This window comes from Neomonachus schauinslandi, chromosome 6, assembly GCF_002201575.2.
Source record: "Neomonachus schauinslandi chromosome 6, ASM220157v2, whole genome shotgun sequence".
NCBI lineage: Eukaryota > Metazoa > Chordata > Mammalia > Carnivora > Phocidae > Neomonachus > Neomonachus schauinslandi.
In genome coordinates, this window is record NC_058408.1 from 51,638,125 (window position 1) to 51,657,011 (window position 18,887).

Sequence of the window (18,887 nt, forward strand, 5' to 3'; positions counted from 1 at the left end):
GGCAGTCAGTAAATTTGCTTGAATTAATTTAATACACCTGGCAATCTGCATTTTATTTTTATTTTTGTCATTTAAATACTACAATTTCTATTTGGTGAGCCCGTGCTAAAGCCTGAACTTCCTTGCAAATTTTCCTTGCAAGTAAACTTTTAAAAGATTTTGTTCTGTCTCCCTTTGACAGTAATCAAAAGTTTTGTTACGGTAGAATTTCAAAAAGGTGAAATCAAGAATCCCTCGCAAATATAAAAGGAACATGTGACAAATATTTTATTCAACTCACTTAGTGAGGGAACCAGTAAAATGTTAAAACTGTTATCAAAGTGTATTTGCATAATGGATCCTTAGAAGCAATTTATTTCTATTTTTTTAAAGATTTTATTTGAGAGAGAGTGGGGGGTGGGGCAGAGGGAGAGCATCTCAAGCAGACTCCACACTGAGCATGGAGCCAAAAACGGGGCTCGATCTCACAACCCTGAGATCATGACCTGAGCCGAAACCAAGAGTTGAACGCTCAACAGACTGAGCCACACGGGCGCTCCTAAGTGCCTGTAGTTTAACAAGGGAATGTTAATGTAGGGTTGCAAAGTTAGATACAAACTGGCTAATGTCCTACCAGGGTAATAAGCCATATATAACCTTTGGAGTATCCATTCCACTGAAAAGAAAGTAGGGATTTGCATCCCTACTGGACATAAATCTACAATTTAACATGTAACTTCACTAAGTCTAGGACCTTTAATCAGTAGTGAACAGTGAAATTCATTTCCCGTTCATGTTAAGAACACTCATGACTTCTAACTACCAAATTCAGTAGATTTTTGTGAATAATTTTGCTATTTTACTTTTTACATAAAATTTCTCATTTTTTAAAATACCACATGGGTCAGGGGGCTCCGGGCTGTCTCAGTTGGAAGAGCATGCAACTCTTGATCTCAGGGTAGTGAGTCTGAGCTCCATATTGGCTGTAGAGATGACTAAAAAACAAACAAACAGAAAAACATTAAAAAAATAAAAACAAATTAAAAATACCACATGGGCCAAACAAAAGAGGTCTGTAGTCTGGGTTTGAACCACAAACTGTAATTCTACAATCTCTGTTTAATATTCTTAATACATGAATTGTAAGAGGAGCTGACTAATCTCTTGGATTTCACTTAGGTTCCATGGACTCCCAGAACAAAATGCAAATTGGGATTCTCTGTACTCTGCCTCCACTTCCGAGAACTCCTCTGGAGTTTGGCTTGAGTTACGCTATCACCCACTGTGCTGTACTTTGAAAGACTTGAAGCAACTAACTACCTCATCCAGGATTAGCCAATTCGATTTTTGCAAGACTTTGGAATTGGGACCTGGAGATGCCAGTCCATCTCTGCCGGTCACTTGAAGAGTAAACATGTGAACTTGGTAGTTGGGCACTTAGAAGCAGGAAAACTTGTTTTCAGAGGGAGAAGCAGCAGTAGATAAGCATTACCTGGCGAGATGAGCAGAAGCATGATTAAGAAACAGTTGCTCAAGTTCCTGATGGCATTCCAGTCCTTGTCCCGGCGCCTCTTCAGGCCCCACTGTTTGACCTTTATGAGATGAATACACCTATTCCTTTCTTTTTTTTTAAGATTTTATTTTTATTTATTTGACAGAGAGAGACAGCGAGAGAGGGAACACAAGCGGGGGGAGTGGGAGAGGGAGAAGCAGGCTTCCCGCTGAGCAGGGAGCCCCATGTGGGGCTCGATCCCAGGACCCTGGGATCATGACCAGAGCTGAAGGCAGACCCTTAACGACTGAGCCACCCAGGCACCCCACACCTATTCCTTTTAATTAATTGCCTTATTATTATTAAACTAGCTGTGAGTGTCTGGTACGTACAACCAAGGAATCTCTATATAGAGAAGAAGGCCCTTGGCAGTGCTGCGTGCACAGGATCTTTCTGCAGGGGATAGCCCGCAGCAAACTCCTGGCATATTCTTTCTAAATGGACTGGAATCTAGGGTCCGTTCAGAAGTGTTACATAAGGGGAGCCTGGGTGGCTCAGTCAGTTGAGCGTCTGCCTTCGGCTCAGGTCGTGATCCCAGGGTCCTTGGATCGAGCCCCACCTCGGGCTCCCTGCTCAGTGGGAAGCCTGCTTCTTCTCCCTTTCCCTCTGCCTGCCACTCCCCCTGCTTGTGTGCTCTCTCTCTGTCAAATAAATAAAATCTTAAAAAAAAAGTGTTACATAAACATTGGGTTCAGATGATTCAGAATAAAGTTAACTAGAAACAAATAAAAAAGACGTGTATGGACTTCAGAACAAATGTTTATTACTGCTTAATGGGGCCAAAGGGGCAACACAAAGCATTGAAAACATCACTGACTCACAAAAAGTCACCTTGTTACCTTCTTGGTTGAATTTATTTCACAAGGCTTCATTCACACATGAAAACAAGATACTAATCCAAGTTCATAACTGTTATAAAAGTAAACATTTGCTGGGACAATGTACAATAAATTGCACTTTTCTTAACAAGCATTACATTTACACTGATAGCCTGTACTATACATAATACATGGAATTATGGAAACAGCTACTTGGTCAGTGATTACAAAGGCTGCTCACTCATGTTTCTTTTGTAGTCAGTCAGCACTGTTTGGGCCAATCAACTCCTTTATTCTAGAACCTGTATTCATTAGAGAAGTCATGGACAAAATCATAGAAGTCACAAAAATAAATGGTACAGAATTTCTACTACCTCCTCAGCAAGGGAAAGGTAGGAGTTGAAAGACGGGAAGTGATGCTGATTGAGAAACTTCTTCCTTCATTTGAACTGAGGATCCATACATTATGCAAAATACCAAAAATGGAGAATATGGTGCAAAAGGCTATTGGGTCATCTTGGATTCTGGGACCATCTCCAGCTTTATTCTTGTGCTTTCATGACACCAGAGTCTTGATGCATTTATATATTTATAATTAAGTTGCCTATATTTTATTCCATATATAATATAGTTATTAAAAGTTACATTTTAACAGAAAATATTTTACATGGTAACTTATTGCCAATGAAAAAGGAAAGTAACTTAAAATGTTTATTTTCTACTCAATAATTCTTTTTTCTTAAAGATTTCCGAACACTACTAATGATACACCAAGGATGGAGGTGGGGAGAATGGGACATGTTGATGAAGATGTTTTTATAACGGGTAACGAATTCTTTTGGAGATACGCTTGACATGTAGTCTTTTAGATGGAAGCTGGGAAGGGGACACCTGACAGCTGACTGGAGTTACTCGGCCACTTGTCAACATCCGCTTTTCTCGTTACAACTCACGATCGTCATCTGTTGAGACGCAGCCCACGTGGAAGCATTCATTTTGGTAACTTCTGAGAGAGAAGGAAATCCCTAAAATGAAGGGCTTTGCGTGTGTTACGTGGAAGTTACTGTAAGAGAGGAGGGCTGTTCTCGAGCAGTTCTAGTGCAGTGTGGCACCAGGAGGTCAACCAGAGGGAAAGACTGGCCACGTGTGTATTCAGGGGCGTGGTACCTGGCCGTACAAAGAGGCAGGGATCCTCTATGTAAAATTCTACCAGTCACGCACACACACAAATCAAACAGTGTTCAAATCGAACAACAGCGGTTGTCCGTTCTCTCATTTACTTGTAATTGAAGCAAGAAAATCAGCTATTTAAGAGTCTGGATTTTTTTTAAAGAGTAAGTTCTACAACAGAATCCTCTTGTTAAGTAATTAGAAGTGTTCTTTCCCAGAGAGAGAAAACAAGGTATCTAATTTTTTAAACGCTCCCTTTTCCCTGCAAGGGATCCTGAAATAGGACAACCACCTTAGCAGAATCGTTAGTGGGCTGACTGCAGCTAAAGAAAACTCAATCCCTTACGTTACACGTGTAGGCCCCATCCTCAGTAACTGATGAGCTCCTTTCAGGATCTCTCATCTCATGCCCTGAACTGTGCATTCTCTTGTTTTTCTCATTTTCACTGGGAAATAAAGCCACTAGTTATTAACTGGAAAATATTTTAAGAAAATGGAGTAGGGGCTTGAGAAAAATATTAATATACGATATAGAATGACAATTTTGGATAAAAAAGATAAGTATTATTATTCACTATCCCAACATCAGTCCAAAGATTGCTTTTGTACTTTACTTTGGAAATTTAAGAAAGCCAATGAAGAAATTATGAACTTAATAGCTGGGAGAGGGAAAGAGAGAGCGTGGTTGTATGGAAAGAGAGGCCAGAGGCCTATATGACATTCCTATTAGTGTTTCTGATAGGTACTCACACACAGAACATTAGGTAGCTGAGAATTTCTTTGCATTAAATTATATGTAACTAAATATAACCAAATTGTGTCATGGCTCAGGGTGTGAAGCTAGCAAACATATGCACTGCAAAATTCAGCTGAGTTTTTTTCAGCTTCAAAGAATGTGTTAAACAAGAGTCTCAAGATATAAAAGCTAATGAACTGAATTATCAAATTGAAATTCATTCCTTTTATTTATTCTGCAGAGTTAAATGAAAAGATAAATCATCACTCTTCAGAATACTGCAAGTGTTGGATTTCTGGAGGAATGTTTCATACAACATATCCCAGGAAAAGATGAAAAACACTCTAGAATATTTGGAAATTTCCTAGCTGTCTGGGCTGGTTGATGTCTTTCTAAAAGAAATTCAAGAGAAGAATAGCAATTTTTAAATATATTTCAAAATAAGTGAAATTAAAACTAACAGTTACTTAATACAGGGATGCATGAGTTTTCAAACAATACATGGGGAAGGACTGGGGTGGTGCTATTATAATATGTTGAATGAATAATCATATCATATACCAAATTTTGAATTTTCTTTCTATCTAGTATTGCTACTGACCCAAAGGCATTGCAGTGAGGAACAGTTTAGACTTATGGTACCAATACACATACCTAAGTATGATATGGAACTGGAGAAGAAAAAAAACCCTATAGATTGCCATTAAAATCTTTTGACAGAGTTAAGAGAAAATGCAAAAAGACAGATTACACATTTGGAATGTGTACCTGGTGATTTTGTTTAAAGAAAAAAAAATGTAAGGGGCTCTGGAACTGAGCCTGGTGTACAGGAAAGGACCATACCTACGGCCATTCTATTTCTCCATCAACTACCACGTAAGGAAAAATATGCAATTTAGGCATTCTGTGGAATGTGCTGATTTTTGGAAGTTAAAAAGAGCTCTGTACAGTAAAACTATATGATTCACAAAACACAAAAGAACATCTTTAATTTAGCTGGCCATTTGATAAGGCAACTTGTACAAGGCTTCTTGGAATCAAAGCATAAAATACCAGCAAAGCTAAAAAATTATACTAAATAATTTACAGAAACAAGTACCAAGATGCAATTTTCTAGCCATTATATTTTACAACAACAAAAAAGATTACCTTTTCTAAATCACCAAGTAGGGAATATCAGAGTCAACAAGGACACTCAGAATGCTGGATTACAAGGAAATGAATATTATAATGAAAGACGACAGGACAAAACACAATTCTGTAAGAAAAGTATTTGATGAGTGTAATAAAGGATAACATCCATATCAGTTTTATGGGTTGTAGATGATATAATAAACACCAATGAAGGGGACTTAACTTTTTAGAGTTTAATGATCATTTTGGAGGAAAGGATCTATTATGAGCAACTTATAGTGCATGCTCCTGGAGTTGAGATGGCTCTTATTTAATTTTTACTTCCAAGAATGTGTTACTTTTAATTGCAACATATGGCACAGATGAGAATCACTGTGGCTACAGAGTTTAAGATCCTTTGCAAAGAATATGTTCAACAATGAAGCGCAGGATGAGTATCAATAAATGTTATTGTACATAGTGGACAGTAGTTTGGTTGGCGTAAAAGGACCAAAGCCTCCAAACAAGCTGAGAAAATGGGAAAATTAGTTTTGCTGTTACCAAAAGATTTCCTGCAAGGACTATATATATAGACAGGTTAAATATAATTGAAAAAAACTATTTCCACCAACTTTTAAACAACAGCTTTACCTCTCCATGAGATAAGTATTTCTATAAAGATTTTATATTCAATCAAAAATGTTACCAATGCATTTGCATCTCTTCGTCTGGGGTACCAAGGGCATTTTAGGGAGATATGGAAATCAGTAAAAGTTGTCTAACAGTAAACTAAGATGATGTGAAGCTGACCTTTATTTCCCATTTCATAACTTTAAAAAGTAGAGTATATTAGTGTTTACTTAGCAAATATATGTCAACATTAAATTAAATACTCTGTCCCTGGTTCTCTATTTCATTTGAAGCACAATGGCTGACCCTGGGCCTTTCTAGGCTTCTCTGGTAAAGGTTCGCTAATGCTGCAACTCACAACAGCCACCTCTGACTTCACGTTTGCCGGAAGTCACAACTGTGTTCAGACTTAGGAATCAGCAATTCCCGTGTAGAGTTTCTCAAAAGGACCTGTTAGAATACTAGGGCCAAATGATTTATCTTATCCTGCATTTATCAAAAGCTCTGTTCCTTTCATCTAGGGTGTTTTCTCAATAGTCTATCTTATTCCATGGTTCTTGGCACTTCATTTCCAGATATACCCAACAGAAAATGAAAATAAACTCATTCTTTTTGGGGGGACTGTTCAATCCCAGGTTTATTCTTTAGACAGGATTATCGTTTTCCAGGGAGTCACTTTCAGGAAGAAACCTGACAGACGTCATAAATGGTCCCACAGTGTGCTTTATCTGAATAAATCCTGAAAAGATAAGAGGTTTAGATTTCAATCTTTTTTTTTCTGTGACAAATCTCATTCTATCACTTCAACCTTGGAATAAAAGACATCTCCATTTTTATGTAAAATAAGAGTAATTAGGAATAATTAGTTCTAAATAAAAAGCATTTAGTTCTGAATTACTTATTTCCAACTAAACATCAGGCATATAAAATAATGGGTAATACTATGATGGAACTGAACATGGCCTTCCATGAAGAAGCTCGAAAGCAGGTATTCAACATAACTCAGGTCAGTTTAAACATCCCTTTGCAAAGTGTCAAAAGAGAAAGAGTGAGAGCTACTGAGAGATCCTGGCTTGCTTTCTGGCCTCCTGTACTTTCCTGCAAAGGGATACGGGGAGATTCCTCCTGGGTTTCTGTCCCTTTGATCGTTGTGCTCTTGTGCTTGGGGGGAGGCTGGAACTATGTGCTCTCCTTGGGTGGCTGGGTGACCAGCGGAGGCTGCAGTGGCTGGGTGCCCGTGGCCGTTTTGATAGAGTTCAGGGTTTTGCTAAACCAAGAGTTTTTTGCAGCTTGGATTTCATTCATAAGGGCTCCTCTCTGATGTTCAAGTTCCTAATTAAGAAAAGAAAATCATCAGAGTTATGTAAGTGTTTTCTCTCTGCCCAAAAAACCAAAGTATAGCTTTTCGGAATCCCCAGGTCTGTATAGCTGTAGCTATCCTCCCACAAAACCCACAAGAGATTTAATCGGCTTCTTAATGCAAGAAAACAGTTTAGAGCTAAAAGAGTTACCACTGAAAGTCAGAATCTTGCTTCCTCTGAACAGTGAAATGAAACCTCATTTTATCTTTTCTTCCCCCTGCGTTTTTGGTCCAAATTTAGGTTCAGGTTACATGTTTGAAACAACAAATAGACATATGGATGGACTCTACTGATGATGTAAGCATGAATGAATTCTAGTTCCAAACACATGGCCTTCGCCCGACAACATCCTGGGTCCAGCACGGAAACGGTTAAGGGTCGCTAGTGCGGCCCAGGTTAGAGCCATGGCAGGTTATGGCGGTGGGTAAGGACCTTGGGAAAAAGGAAATGGGAACAGCCCATCAGAAGCCAGGACTATTTTTCTAATTATGTTATCTTCTGATATGGACATAGATTTTCAGGAAGGGGATTTGGTAAAGTCAGGTAAAGATGAAGGAGAAAAAGCTCCAAAGCAAAGAATGGATGTCAGCTAATGTTCACCTGTCAGGGAAAGGACAACAGAGAAGGTCTGGCCTTTCTTTCTCAGGATCAGCTACCACAGTGACTGAAGTTCGATGAGAAGGAGCGACCTTGGCAACAGAAATCTCAGGGAAAGCTAAAAAAGCATACGCTTAAACCCATTCTCCTAGGATATTATCTTAATCACTACATTTTCATTTAAAACTATGTGTTTATGTCACTTTAAAAATAATGATGTAAAATGTGACGATGGAGGACACATTAGTGGGCAAAACATGTGTTCATCGTATGTGGAAACATCTTCGGATGCTGAGCTGGATGGGTGGACCCAAACGATGAGAATGTGTCCTAGAGCACGGACTGTATCTCTCCTCTGGTCACCGACCTGGATTTTGCACTTGGCCTCCACCAGCTGCAGCTTGGTCTGTGCCAACTCCAGCTCCATCTCCCTCAGCTGCTTCTTCAGGGCGTCCTTCTCATCAGCCAGGTCTACGCCCTGCTCCTCCCTGCTGATGGCCGCGGGCTTCAGAGCGCCCTCTTTGCTGAAAATGTCGCTGCAGTGTTTACAGGCCATCATTTTACCCTGAAATAGCCAAAGAGAGAACCCACATCAAACGACTTCACGGCAGAAATCCCTTCCTGAAACAAGAGGAGAAGATGTTCATGTAGACGCTGCTTGTGGTCCTCAAAGGCAGGCCTACTTCTGAAGGTAATTATTTTTCTTGTGCCGCAACCAAAATGGTTTTAGCACAAAACCCAACTGTGGGGGCACCTGGGTGGCTCAGTCATTAAGCCTCTGCCTTCGGCTCAGGTCATGATCCCAGGGTCCTGGGATCGAGCCCCGCATCGGGCTCCCTGCTCAGCGGGGAGCCTGCTTCTCCCTCTCCCACTCCCCCTGCTTGTGTTCCCTCTCTCACAGTGTCTCTCTCTGTCAAATAAATAAATAAAATCTTTAAAAAAAACAAAAAACAAAACCCCAACTGTGCAAGTTAGGTGCTCCTTGTGTCTTAAAGTATCTCTAGAGAGACCCTGGAAATGGAAACTATGAGAGCATCTCTGTGAAACCCTGTTCTAGAAATTCTGTGCTGCCATTAGTCTTTCTAGAGCCCCACGCCATAGGCTCTCCATGCAGTGTCTCCTGAATCCTAGGGTTACTGTAAGACCACATACTCTTATCACCCCCATTGTAAGTGAAGAAACTCAAGAGTCTAAGTAGCTGGCCCATAGCAGACGGACTAAATCTATGCTTGCAACAAAGTTTATGTCATGTCCTTTGGTTCAGCTTTAAGCAAAGAGGATCATTATTGTTCAAGGTAATGAAAGTACCTCTGCCCCATGCCTGGCCTGCCAATCAGATGCACAGCACTGACCAAAAGCAACTCTTCAACACACTGATGCTATTGTTTTCTTAAAATACCTCCAAAAATAGTTTAGAGCTAAAAGATATTACATTAATATACTACTACATATTATAATATGTCCATAACCGAAACTACACTCCTCTCTTCACACACACACACACACACACACACACACACACACACACAACTCTCCCCACATTTCTGTGTCATTATGCCTGTTTCCACCATTTAGGCCTGAACACTGGGGTCATCTTTTCTTTCCCTTCTCCTTCATTCCATATTCAGCTGGTCACTAAATTATTTCTCTGACATGTCCAAGCTCTTCTCATCCCAGGCCTGAATCCCTAGAAATCACCTTCTCAGCCCCCACTGATTGCTTTTTTTTTTAAATTAACATATAATGTATTATTTGTTTCAGGGATACTGGTCCGTGATTCATCAGTCTTATATAATACCCAGTGCTCATTACAGCACATACCCTGATTGCTTTCTTATCCCATCTTTACGGCACTCTTCAGATTCCTACCTGATTAATATTCATTAGACACTTGAAAGATATCTTGTAACTCTCTTCAGAACCTGTAAGAATAATTAGCCCACTACTGGCACTAAATAGGCACACAGCAAGTATTTGTTATATATATTTATTGTTGACTAAATAAAACGTCAAAGTGCTGGCTTTTGATCTGGGTCTTAAATGACTAGAAGTTTACCAAGCTGGGTAAGCAGTTCTATTAGGCTGAACCATACGAAGGAACAGACTCCCTGACGGAGGAGGACATTTCAGCAGGGAGAGCACTGTGTGCAAGGACGCTGGCCCTTCAGAGAACTGCAGGGAGCCGGAGCAGGGCCCAGCGGGAGGAGATGGCTCAGCAGTGAGAGGAAGGAAGTGACAAGGGTTCTCCATGGCCCCGTGGTAAAGGTTCTCAACTGTAATGCTATCGAATCCCGATTTCAGCCTATAGAAAATGCCTGCACTGCATCTTGTGCTCCACGTTGGAGAGACAGCAGCGAGCCTCATGAGGCTGCAGTCCGCAGGCGAGCTGAAGAACAGGTGTGCTGGAGGCTGCAGAGTCCCACTCAGCATCCAACTCCCCGTCTTCCTTACTAACAGAACTCTGATTTTATTTGGGCTGGCAGTTTGCCCAGTTAAAAGATGCCATTCCCCAGACTCCCCTGAAGCTAAGTGTGGCCATGAAATTGAGTTCTGATAGGTCAGCAAAGTGTGGTATGGAGCTTTAAGGAAGGCCACTTAGAGCTCACCCAGTTGGAGGTGGGCCCTTGTACCCTTGCATCTCCTTCTGGCCTAAAATTCTACCCTCGAAGGTGGGTGTGATGGGGGCCACTCCAGTTGACGGGTTTGACTTTCAGGTCACCCTGAGGATGGAAGCCCATGCTGAGGGTGTGGGTTACCGATAACTGACTCACGTGGATTGCTGATAAAACCAAGGATCTTTCTAGCCCTAGGCTTTTTTTTTTATACATGAGATAATCAACATCTTTTGTGTTTAAGCCATTGTTATTTTGGGTTTCCTCTCTGTGGCCAATCTAATTCTAAACTGATACACAGAGTGAGAGAGTCACATTTATCCTGGGGAATGCTCATTCTAATTCTAGTGTAGAGGATTACCTGAAGGGGGAATGGTGTGATGGGAGGACGGAGACATCGAAAGCCACAGCACTGCGCCGAACAAGAGATGAAAAGGAAGTAGTGCTGGGGCAAGAGGCTGTAGGTCAGTGTAGTAACCAAGGCTATGGAGAGTAGCCTTGTCACTCCCTGGGCTCAAATCCTGGCCTTACTACTTACTGTGACCTTGAGATCATGAATGACCTGATTTGGTGATCATTGTCAAAAAAAAAAAAACAAAACACAAAAAACAACAAGATCTAATAAATCATTAAAAAGAAAATATAATAGGGGCACCTGGGTGGCTCAGTTGGTTAAGCGGCTGCCTTCAGCTCAGGTCATGATCCCAGGGTGCTGGGATCGAGTCCCGCATCGGGCTCCCTGCTCAGCAGAGAGATTGCTTCTCCCTCTCCCTCTGCAGCTCCCCCTGCTTGTGCTCTCTCTCCCTCTCTCTCTCTGTCAGATAAATAAAATCTTTAAAAAAAAAAGAAGACGATATAATAGTGTCTACCTTCTCAGGAAGTTGTGAGGGTTAAATGGGATAATCCATGGAAAGGTACACACAGGAAGTGTTTAGTAGGTGTTAGTTGTTCTTTATTCAGCTAAAACAAGTTCAAGTTCCTCTGCCTGAATATCATGGGCTTTCATTAGACAAGCCTACCTCTTTATCCAGTATTTCCCTCGATTCCTTAATACACGCTCGAAGCACATCAGCCTCCTTAACGAGACTCATTCTGATTTCTGGGTCTTCACTCACAGTTTCTTCCAGAATGTCCTTTTTAAATCCTTCTCACCGAATTCTACCCATCCTGCTTCAGTCCAGCCTCCTCCACAAAGTCATTTTTGGTCTGTAGTTCTTACGATTTTGCTTCTGTATAACCCTACTTGTCAGTGTCATCCAACTCAGCGCTGGCTTACATGCTTTTGAACTATTCCCTAAATATTTCACATGCATATGTATAACTTGCTCCCAGGAAAATTCTAAACTTTTTGTTATGTATAATTTCTGTAAAACAATATTAGTCTAACAGCTGTGCACATAGTTAGATGCTCAATAAAACCTTGAGTGATCCGTGTAAATTCACTTCATTTATATTTCTACCAAGATTTTAGTTCAGGATAGTTAACCCTTTTATGCCAAGGCACCTCATCAACTGAGTGTTAGTGTAAATAAAAGGATGATAAAGGCTAAGGAGGAAGAAGGTAAAGGCAGACCAGAGAGGGAAGACATGAACCCAAAATTTTAGCAGGTTCAGGCAGGGAGATGACCAACATCATAGTCACTAATAACCTCAGACTGTTTTAGAACCGGAAATAAGAAAAAAACCACTTGAGATACAAAGTCAGAACAAGGTTCATATTTTCATTTCTCATGTCTCAAATTTTCAGGCTATAAACTTATAAAAATATGTGTTTATTGTGTGCCAACCACTAAGCTAAGCACTTTATATATGTGATCTTATTTAATCTTAAAAATAACCCACCGAGGCAGGTAATGTCTCTGAATTTCACAGGATACAAAATACAGTTTAGAGAGGTAAATAACTTGTCCAGGTTGTTCAGGGATATGCTAACATGCCTAGAGCGCATTTATGCACTAGCATCCGAACATATTCCAAGAGAACTCCGTCAGGTTTCCGTCACGCAGGTCACGAGAGCCGGCTGTGCCCAGGCTGCTTCTTAAGACACCAATTCATTTGCTTTGCGGCTCTTTCTATGGAACAATCGCTTTTCTCACATAAGCAACAACGAGTCTCACCACCAGGGGGCAGCATATAAATAAATGCTCTCTACACAACCGGCGGAGAGCAACCGGATGATCCTCCCGGGTCGCACCCCGAAGCCACATCCATTCAGGCACCGTCGGGATGCTGGGGGCTCTCGGGCATCCACCGTCCAAGAAGGCTCAGGGGCCTCTTGAAACAAGGCTGAAGTCCTACTACCTGCCTCCATCAACCCCTGAGATTGATGGGAACACAACCGTTCCGCGGGCAGCGAAGAGGATCACACCCGGGTCAGAGACAGATTCTGTTCTCCCGAGTTCCTAAATCCTTTCCCGCACCGAGAGGGGCAGGGCGGGTGTGACGTCATAAACTGTCCTGCCTGGGGGGCGTCCTCACGCACTGGGATCGTCCTATCAGGTAGTGACGTAAGACTGTGAATCTGGAAGAAGCCATACCACAGAGCTATTTCTCTCGCCCTCACCTTTACCACTTCTAGCTCCTCCTTGCTGGCCGCTTGCTGTGTCTCCAGTCTGGTACTTAACTGGGAACAGATCTGAAGAAAAGAAAAGAGTTTCTTTATTAGGAAACAGAACAACTCTGATGTGCACATTCCTGTGTATCAACTCATACAGTGCTCTGGCTTCTCTGGTGCTAGAGGAAATTTTGCAGAAGAACAGCCCTGCAAATGCCACCCAGGCCCGGCAGAGAGCCCTGCAAATGCAACCCATGCCCGGCAGAGAGCCTGAGAGTGTTCCATGCGTAAAGCATATTTTGATCTTAATTAGTAGAAAAACACATGGGGTAATTTGATTTGTCACTAGACTTTGTGACTATTTCCAGTGAATTCCTGTCCTGTTTTTGGAATCAATCTATAGAATTTTTGCTGAGTATCCACTCTGTGCAAAGTACCATTCTGGAAACCTGATGAAAAGAATTCTGGACCAGAAACTTCTCCTGTGGACAGCCACAGAGAGAGTCTCTGTTTTCAATGACCTGAAGTTTCCTTAAGAAATTGGGGCGCCTGGGTGGCTCAGATGGTTAAGCGTCTGCCTTCGGCTCAGGTCATGATCCCAGAGTCCTGGGATCGAGTCCCACATCGCCGGCTCAGCGGGGAGCCTGCTTCTCCCTCTGACCCTCTCGCCTCTCATGCTGTTTCTCTCTCGCTCGCTCTCTAAAAAATAAATAAAATCTTAAAAAAAAAAAAAAAAGTTGGGGCTCCTGGGTGGCTCAGTTGGTTAAGCGACTGCCTTCGGCTCAGGTCATGATCCTGGAGTCCCGGGATCAAGTCCCTCATCGGCGGGGCAGGGCGGGGCGGGGCGGGGCGGGGGGGGGGGGGGGGGTTCCCTGCCCAGCAGGGGGTCTGCTTCTCCCTCTTACCCTCCCCCTTCTCATGTACTCGCTCTCTCTCATTCTCTCTCTCTCAAATAAATAAATAAATCTTAAAAAAAAAAAGTGGCAGAGGGGATAAAACAGAGTTAAAATGACCAGAAAATAATAAAGACTAAAATTCTGATCAAGTGGTTTGGCAACATGGTGTGAAATGACAAGCCTGAGGTCCAGCTCTAGTACTTTCCAGCTGTGTGTCCTTGGGCAAATTCACTAACCTTCCTAAGCTTCAGTTCCCTCATAAATACAAAGTGCTGTGCTGTGATAATCAGTGGAAAAAAATGTATGCAAAGGATTCAGTATGGCACCTGGCCTATGATAAGTGCTTATTAAAGAGAATCTCATTATTGATTCTGAAATAAGGTGCTAACAACAAGTACTAGGAGCAGGTAGAAATAAGTGCTTTCAAAGCCAAAACCAACCAACCAACCAACCAGCCAAACAAAACCATTTACTTAAAAAAATTACTAGATGTTCAAATTCCTTGAGTGACATAACAGATCTTTTATTTTTGAAAAGTGGAATAAAAAATGTTAGGGGATGTCAAATTTTAAAACGCAATTTGAACTAAAAACATAAAAGATCTACCTCTATTATCAAAACAGGGTTTTTTTAAAAAAAGATTTTTTTTTATTTGAGAGAGATAGAGAGCATGAGTGGGGGGAGGCGCAGAGGGAGAGGGAGAAGCAGACTCCCCACTAAGACTCCCACTGAGCAGGGACCTGGAGATCACAGTCTGAGCTGAAGGCAGATGTTTAACCAACTGAGCTACCCAGGCACCCCTGGGATTTTTTTTTAATGTCTGTTTTGAGGGGTGTCTGCCTTCGGCTCAGGTCATGATCCCACAGTCCTGGAATAGAGTCGTTATACCTCCCCCCCACACCCCCCCCTTCTCGGTGGGGAGTCTGCTTCTCCCTCTCCCTCTGCCCTCCCCCTACTCATGTTCTCTCTCTCTCAAGTAAATAAATAAAATCTTTTAAAAAAAAAAATGGCTCTAGAGACCAGGGCCTGCTTGTAGAGTTGTTCCCAATTTCTCCAGATCCAAGCCTGGAAATAATGAATAGGACTATACTGGCTGATGTGAAGAAGAAGCAATCTCCCTATAATTCTGGCAAACCATATACCTTTTCAAATAACCCCAAAGATTCCAAAATAAAGCCAATCATAGCCAATTCCAACTACAGAATGCATGTGGATTATGTTTTATATCCTAATTATCTTCAGGCAGATGGGTCTGTTGCCTTTTACATTACTGGTCGTGCCTGCCAGATAATATTCAAGAACAGTCCCAAGGATTACTATTTTGAAGAGTGCTGCATATGGTGGCCACCCATGGCCTAATGTGGTGATGAAAGAAAACCCATTTGCAGTGATGGCAAGTTCCACAGCACGTGGTCTTTAATGTTACTTGGATTGGTTAATGTTTAACCATTCCTTCTCCTAGTTACCCAAATTGAAAATCTCGGGATCACCTTCAGTGTTTTCCCTTGTCCAGCAAAAAATGACTATGTTTTGTGTCTTCCTCTTCTCCATTTTCATTACTACTTATTTTAGTTTAAGGCTCTCTATTTTCTCACTTAGACTCTGCAGTTAGCCTCTTACCGGTCTGTATCTTTGCCTGTGGGTCTCTCCATTTGGTTCCACATTTCTCACTGGGACAGATCAGTGCCAACAATATGTCCCTGATTATGCCACTTTCTTGCTCAAACATTCCTACTGTAAACGGAATAAAATCCAAACTCCTCTGCCTAACCTGAAGCCCCTCCTCGAACTGGGACCCAACTCACCTTTGCTTCTTTTTTGTACTCGAACCTCTTGACAAACAAAACTATTTCTGTTCACTAACCTACCTCCATGCCTTTGCATGTGCCGTTCCTCTGTTCCCCATTTCTATCCCCCTTCGCTGCCTCCACATACCCAAATCTTGCCTGGCCTTTGAAGCACAGCTCAAATCACCCCTCCTCCAGGAAGGGTTTCATTTCCCATGGGAATAAGCTCCCTTTGCTATTATTTGTGCACAGGTATTAGCTCCCCATTACAAGATCAGCTTCTAAAGGAGAGAAATTGAATTAATTCATCTTTTGATCCCCCAAAGAATCAAGCCTCTCAGATAGCAGGTATCAACACATATTATCATCAAAGAGAGAAGACAGCTCTGAAGCTTTATTTCTAAGCAATCGTCCATGAAGGAGAAAAATCCTTCTGAAAAGATGTTCATAATATACGAAGTGAACCAGTTGCAAAAACTAGCACAAACAATATAAATGACATTTTTATTTATATAGCAACAACGCATATTCAGTATATTACAGTGACTATTTCTAGTTGGTAAGGTTAAGCGGTGGGGGGGGTGGTTTTCTTTGTGCTCTTCTACACTTTCTTTTATTTATTTATTTATTTTTTAAAAGATTTTATTTATTTATTTGACAGAGAAAGACACAGCGAGAGAGGGAACACAAACGGGGAGTGGGAGAGGGAGAAGCAGACTCCCTGCCGAGCAGGGAGCCTGATGCGGGACTCGATCCCGGGACTCCAGGATCATGACCTGAGCCGAAGGCAGTCGCTTAACCAACTGAGCCACCCAGGCGCCCTTATTTTTTTTTTAAAGATTTTATTTATTTATTTGAGACAGAGAGAATGAGAGAGAGAGCACATGAGAGGGGGGAGGGTCAGAGGGAGAAGCAGGCTCCCCGCCGAGCAGAGAGCCCGATGCGGGACTCGATCCAGGGACTCCAGGATCATGACCTGAGCCGAAAGTAGTCACTTAACCAACTGAGCCACCCAGGCGCCCTCTTCTACACTTTCTTAATTTTCCATGAGAACATAAATTTTATTTATAAGCAGCACATTTTTAAAAATAATAGGAATCATATTTCAAACTCCTATATGAGGCAGGAGACCCCAGGGAAGTTCTTAGGATAAGCAGGTGACAAATGGTGCCTTGGTTAATTCTGGAATGCTGGAACTGCTGCAGTCCATTCAAGGGTTTCTCAGCAATGCAGAGTCCTTGCCATGTCCCAGCACGAGCAGCAGAGACAAGACGATACTACTCGGGCAGGAATGAGGGCTTTTTGGGAGCACTCTGGTGAAGGGGCCAGGAACATCCAAGGAGAGCAAGCCCTCCACTAAGAGATCAAAGGTTCCCAACAGAAGGTTTCCTGCTAGCCTTGGCCATGGTTGGGTAAGGCCACATGGCCACGTGGGAAAAAGAGCTCCCACATTCTATACTGTGACAGCAAAAGACACACTAATTCCCCGGATACTGTCATTTGATATAATCACTAAGCTTTAGTCCCTGGCGAAGAGGCAAATGTTACTAGTGAGGTCTACTGGAAATGTGCTTCTGAGGAGGGCAGAGACAGGATCCCAATGGTAAAGATCAACTTTCCTGTTCCTCTCAATCTCCCAAACATTGTAAACAGCCAACAGATCATTTCGCTCAGTTATACCTCCCATGTTATCAGCAAGCGTGTCTAGTCACTGTTTATTTCAGAGGAGAAAGGAAGCCGCCAAATTTAATGAATGTATGCAATCATTGCTCTGGAAACTCTAAAGACAAAATGGTTTTCCCCCCCCAAAGAAAAACAATACAAATAATCACTTTTATAGCAACGCAAACCGCAGTGGCATGATACCTGCTTATACTCAGCAATGATAGCTGTGGTCTTCTTTATCTCGTACTCTGCCTTCTCCAGTTGTTTCCGGAAGACTTCTTTTAGCTAGAGAGACAGAGAATGAGAAACACCAACCCTCAGTCAAAAGCCTAATGAATTTCCACAAACACCTATATTCAGGTCAGCCTGATTCGGTCAAGGCCGATGTTAACAACTACAACTATATAAATTTTCCTCACTGAAGCTGTATCTCAAGCATTCGAAAAGCCTGATCATCTCCAGAGATGCAGACATCTTTCCTTCTCTCCTGTAATGTACAAGACATATGAGCAACCCCATTATACAACTGCTTATCCTTACCACTTACTTTATAAATATATTGTTAAATAAGTGTCCACTCAGAAGCTATCTTCTCTCCCTTTTTTTTTAGATTTTATTTTTAAGGAATCTCTACACACAATGTGGGGCTCGAACTCACAACCCTGAGATCAACAGTTGCATGCTCCCCCATCTAAGCCAGCCACGTACCCCGAAGCTATCTTTATTCTTACGAGAGTCTAAAACAAAACAAAACACCCAGGCAATGTGTGTACTCCTACTGCTGTATAATCAATGACTGAAGAAGCATGTTAGGCCTTCCCATTCAAAGCCCCCTACGGTCACTGCTGGTATCTCTCTGAAGGTGGGAACAGGAAGCTTTTGAGACTGGAGTCAGAAAAAGTTGGAGGAAGATAAGAGCTTTGGAAGTCAGGAGATGCAGGGACTGAGCAGTGACTTTAGAAGTAGCCAGCATGATACATAGTGCAGGTACTTGTTACAGCCACAGAAATGCTAAACCAAGAACGCTGAGCTGAAAAAAAGCTCAGGTGCCACCAGACGAGGAAAGATTTCAGTTCTTCCACGTTGTTGACCAAACAAACAAACAAACACAAAACAACTCTGGTTAATCTTAAAGTACATAATCAGAATAAATTAAATTCTGCTTTGCAGCATCCCAAATTATAAATGGGGTATACGCTGTATTTGCTAATTCACAAATGACTGCGATTTATAATTGGACTCCTTATCATGAGAAGCTTTCCAAATTTCTTCATATTTGCTATGTTCTTAAATTCTAAAAGCAATTTATAGGACATATTGATTCAAAGTTATTTATATTAGTCTCTATTCTCTGTCTTACATAATTTAAGGACGCAAATCACACCTTTCTCCCTTCCTACGATAAGGCGCCACAGAC

The 18,887-nt window shown here is 41.8% G+C and overlaps 1 protein-coding gene across 6 annotated transcripts in view; it reads right to left on the reverse strand.

The window, feature by feature from the left end:
- Positions 1-5,218: 5,218 nt before the first annotated feature.
- RABGAP1L (RAB GTPase activating protein 1 like) overlaps positions 5,219-18,887 on the reverse strand; it is a 776,559-nt gene continuing 762,890 nt past the window's right edge. For 4 of the 6 annotated variants that reach the window (XM_021682815.1, XM_044915942.1, XM_021682813.1 and 1 more), the window contains 4 exons: positions 17,672-17,755; positions 13,132-13,203; positions 8,324-8,521; positions 5,219-7,330 (listed from right to left, as the gene is read on the reverse strand). In XM_021682815.1, coding sequence (XP_021538490.1) covers positions 7,178-7,330; positions 8,324-8,521; positions 13,132-13,203; positions 17,672-17,755 — 507 coding nt within the window. In that variant the 3' untranslated portion in view covers positions 5,219-7,177. The remainder of the gene's footprint in view (positions 7,331-8,323; positions 8,522-13,131; positions 13,204-17,671; positions 17,756-18,887) is intronic. The other 2 variants (XM_044915943.1, XM_044915944.1) reach the window with 1 other exon arrangement.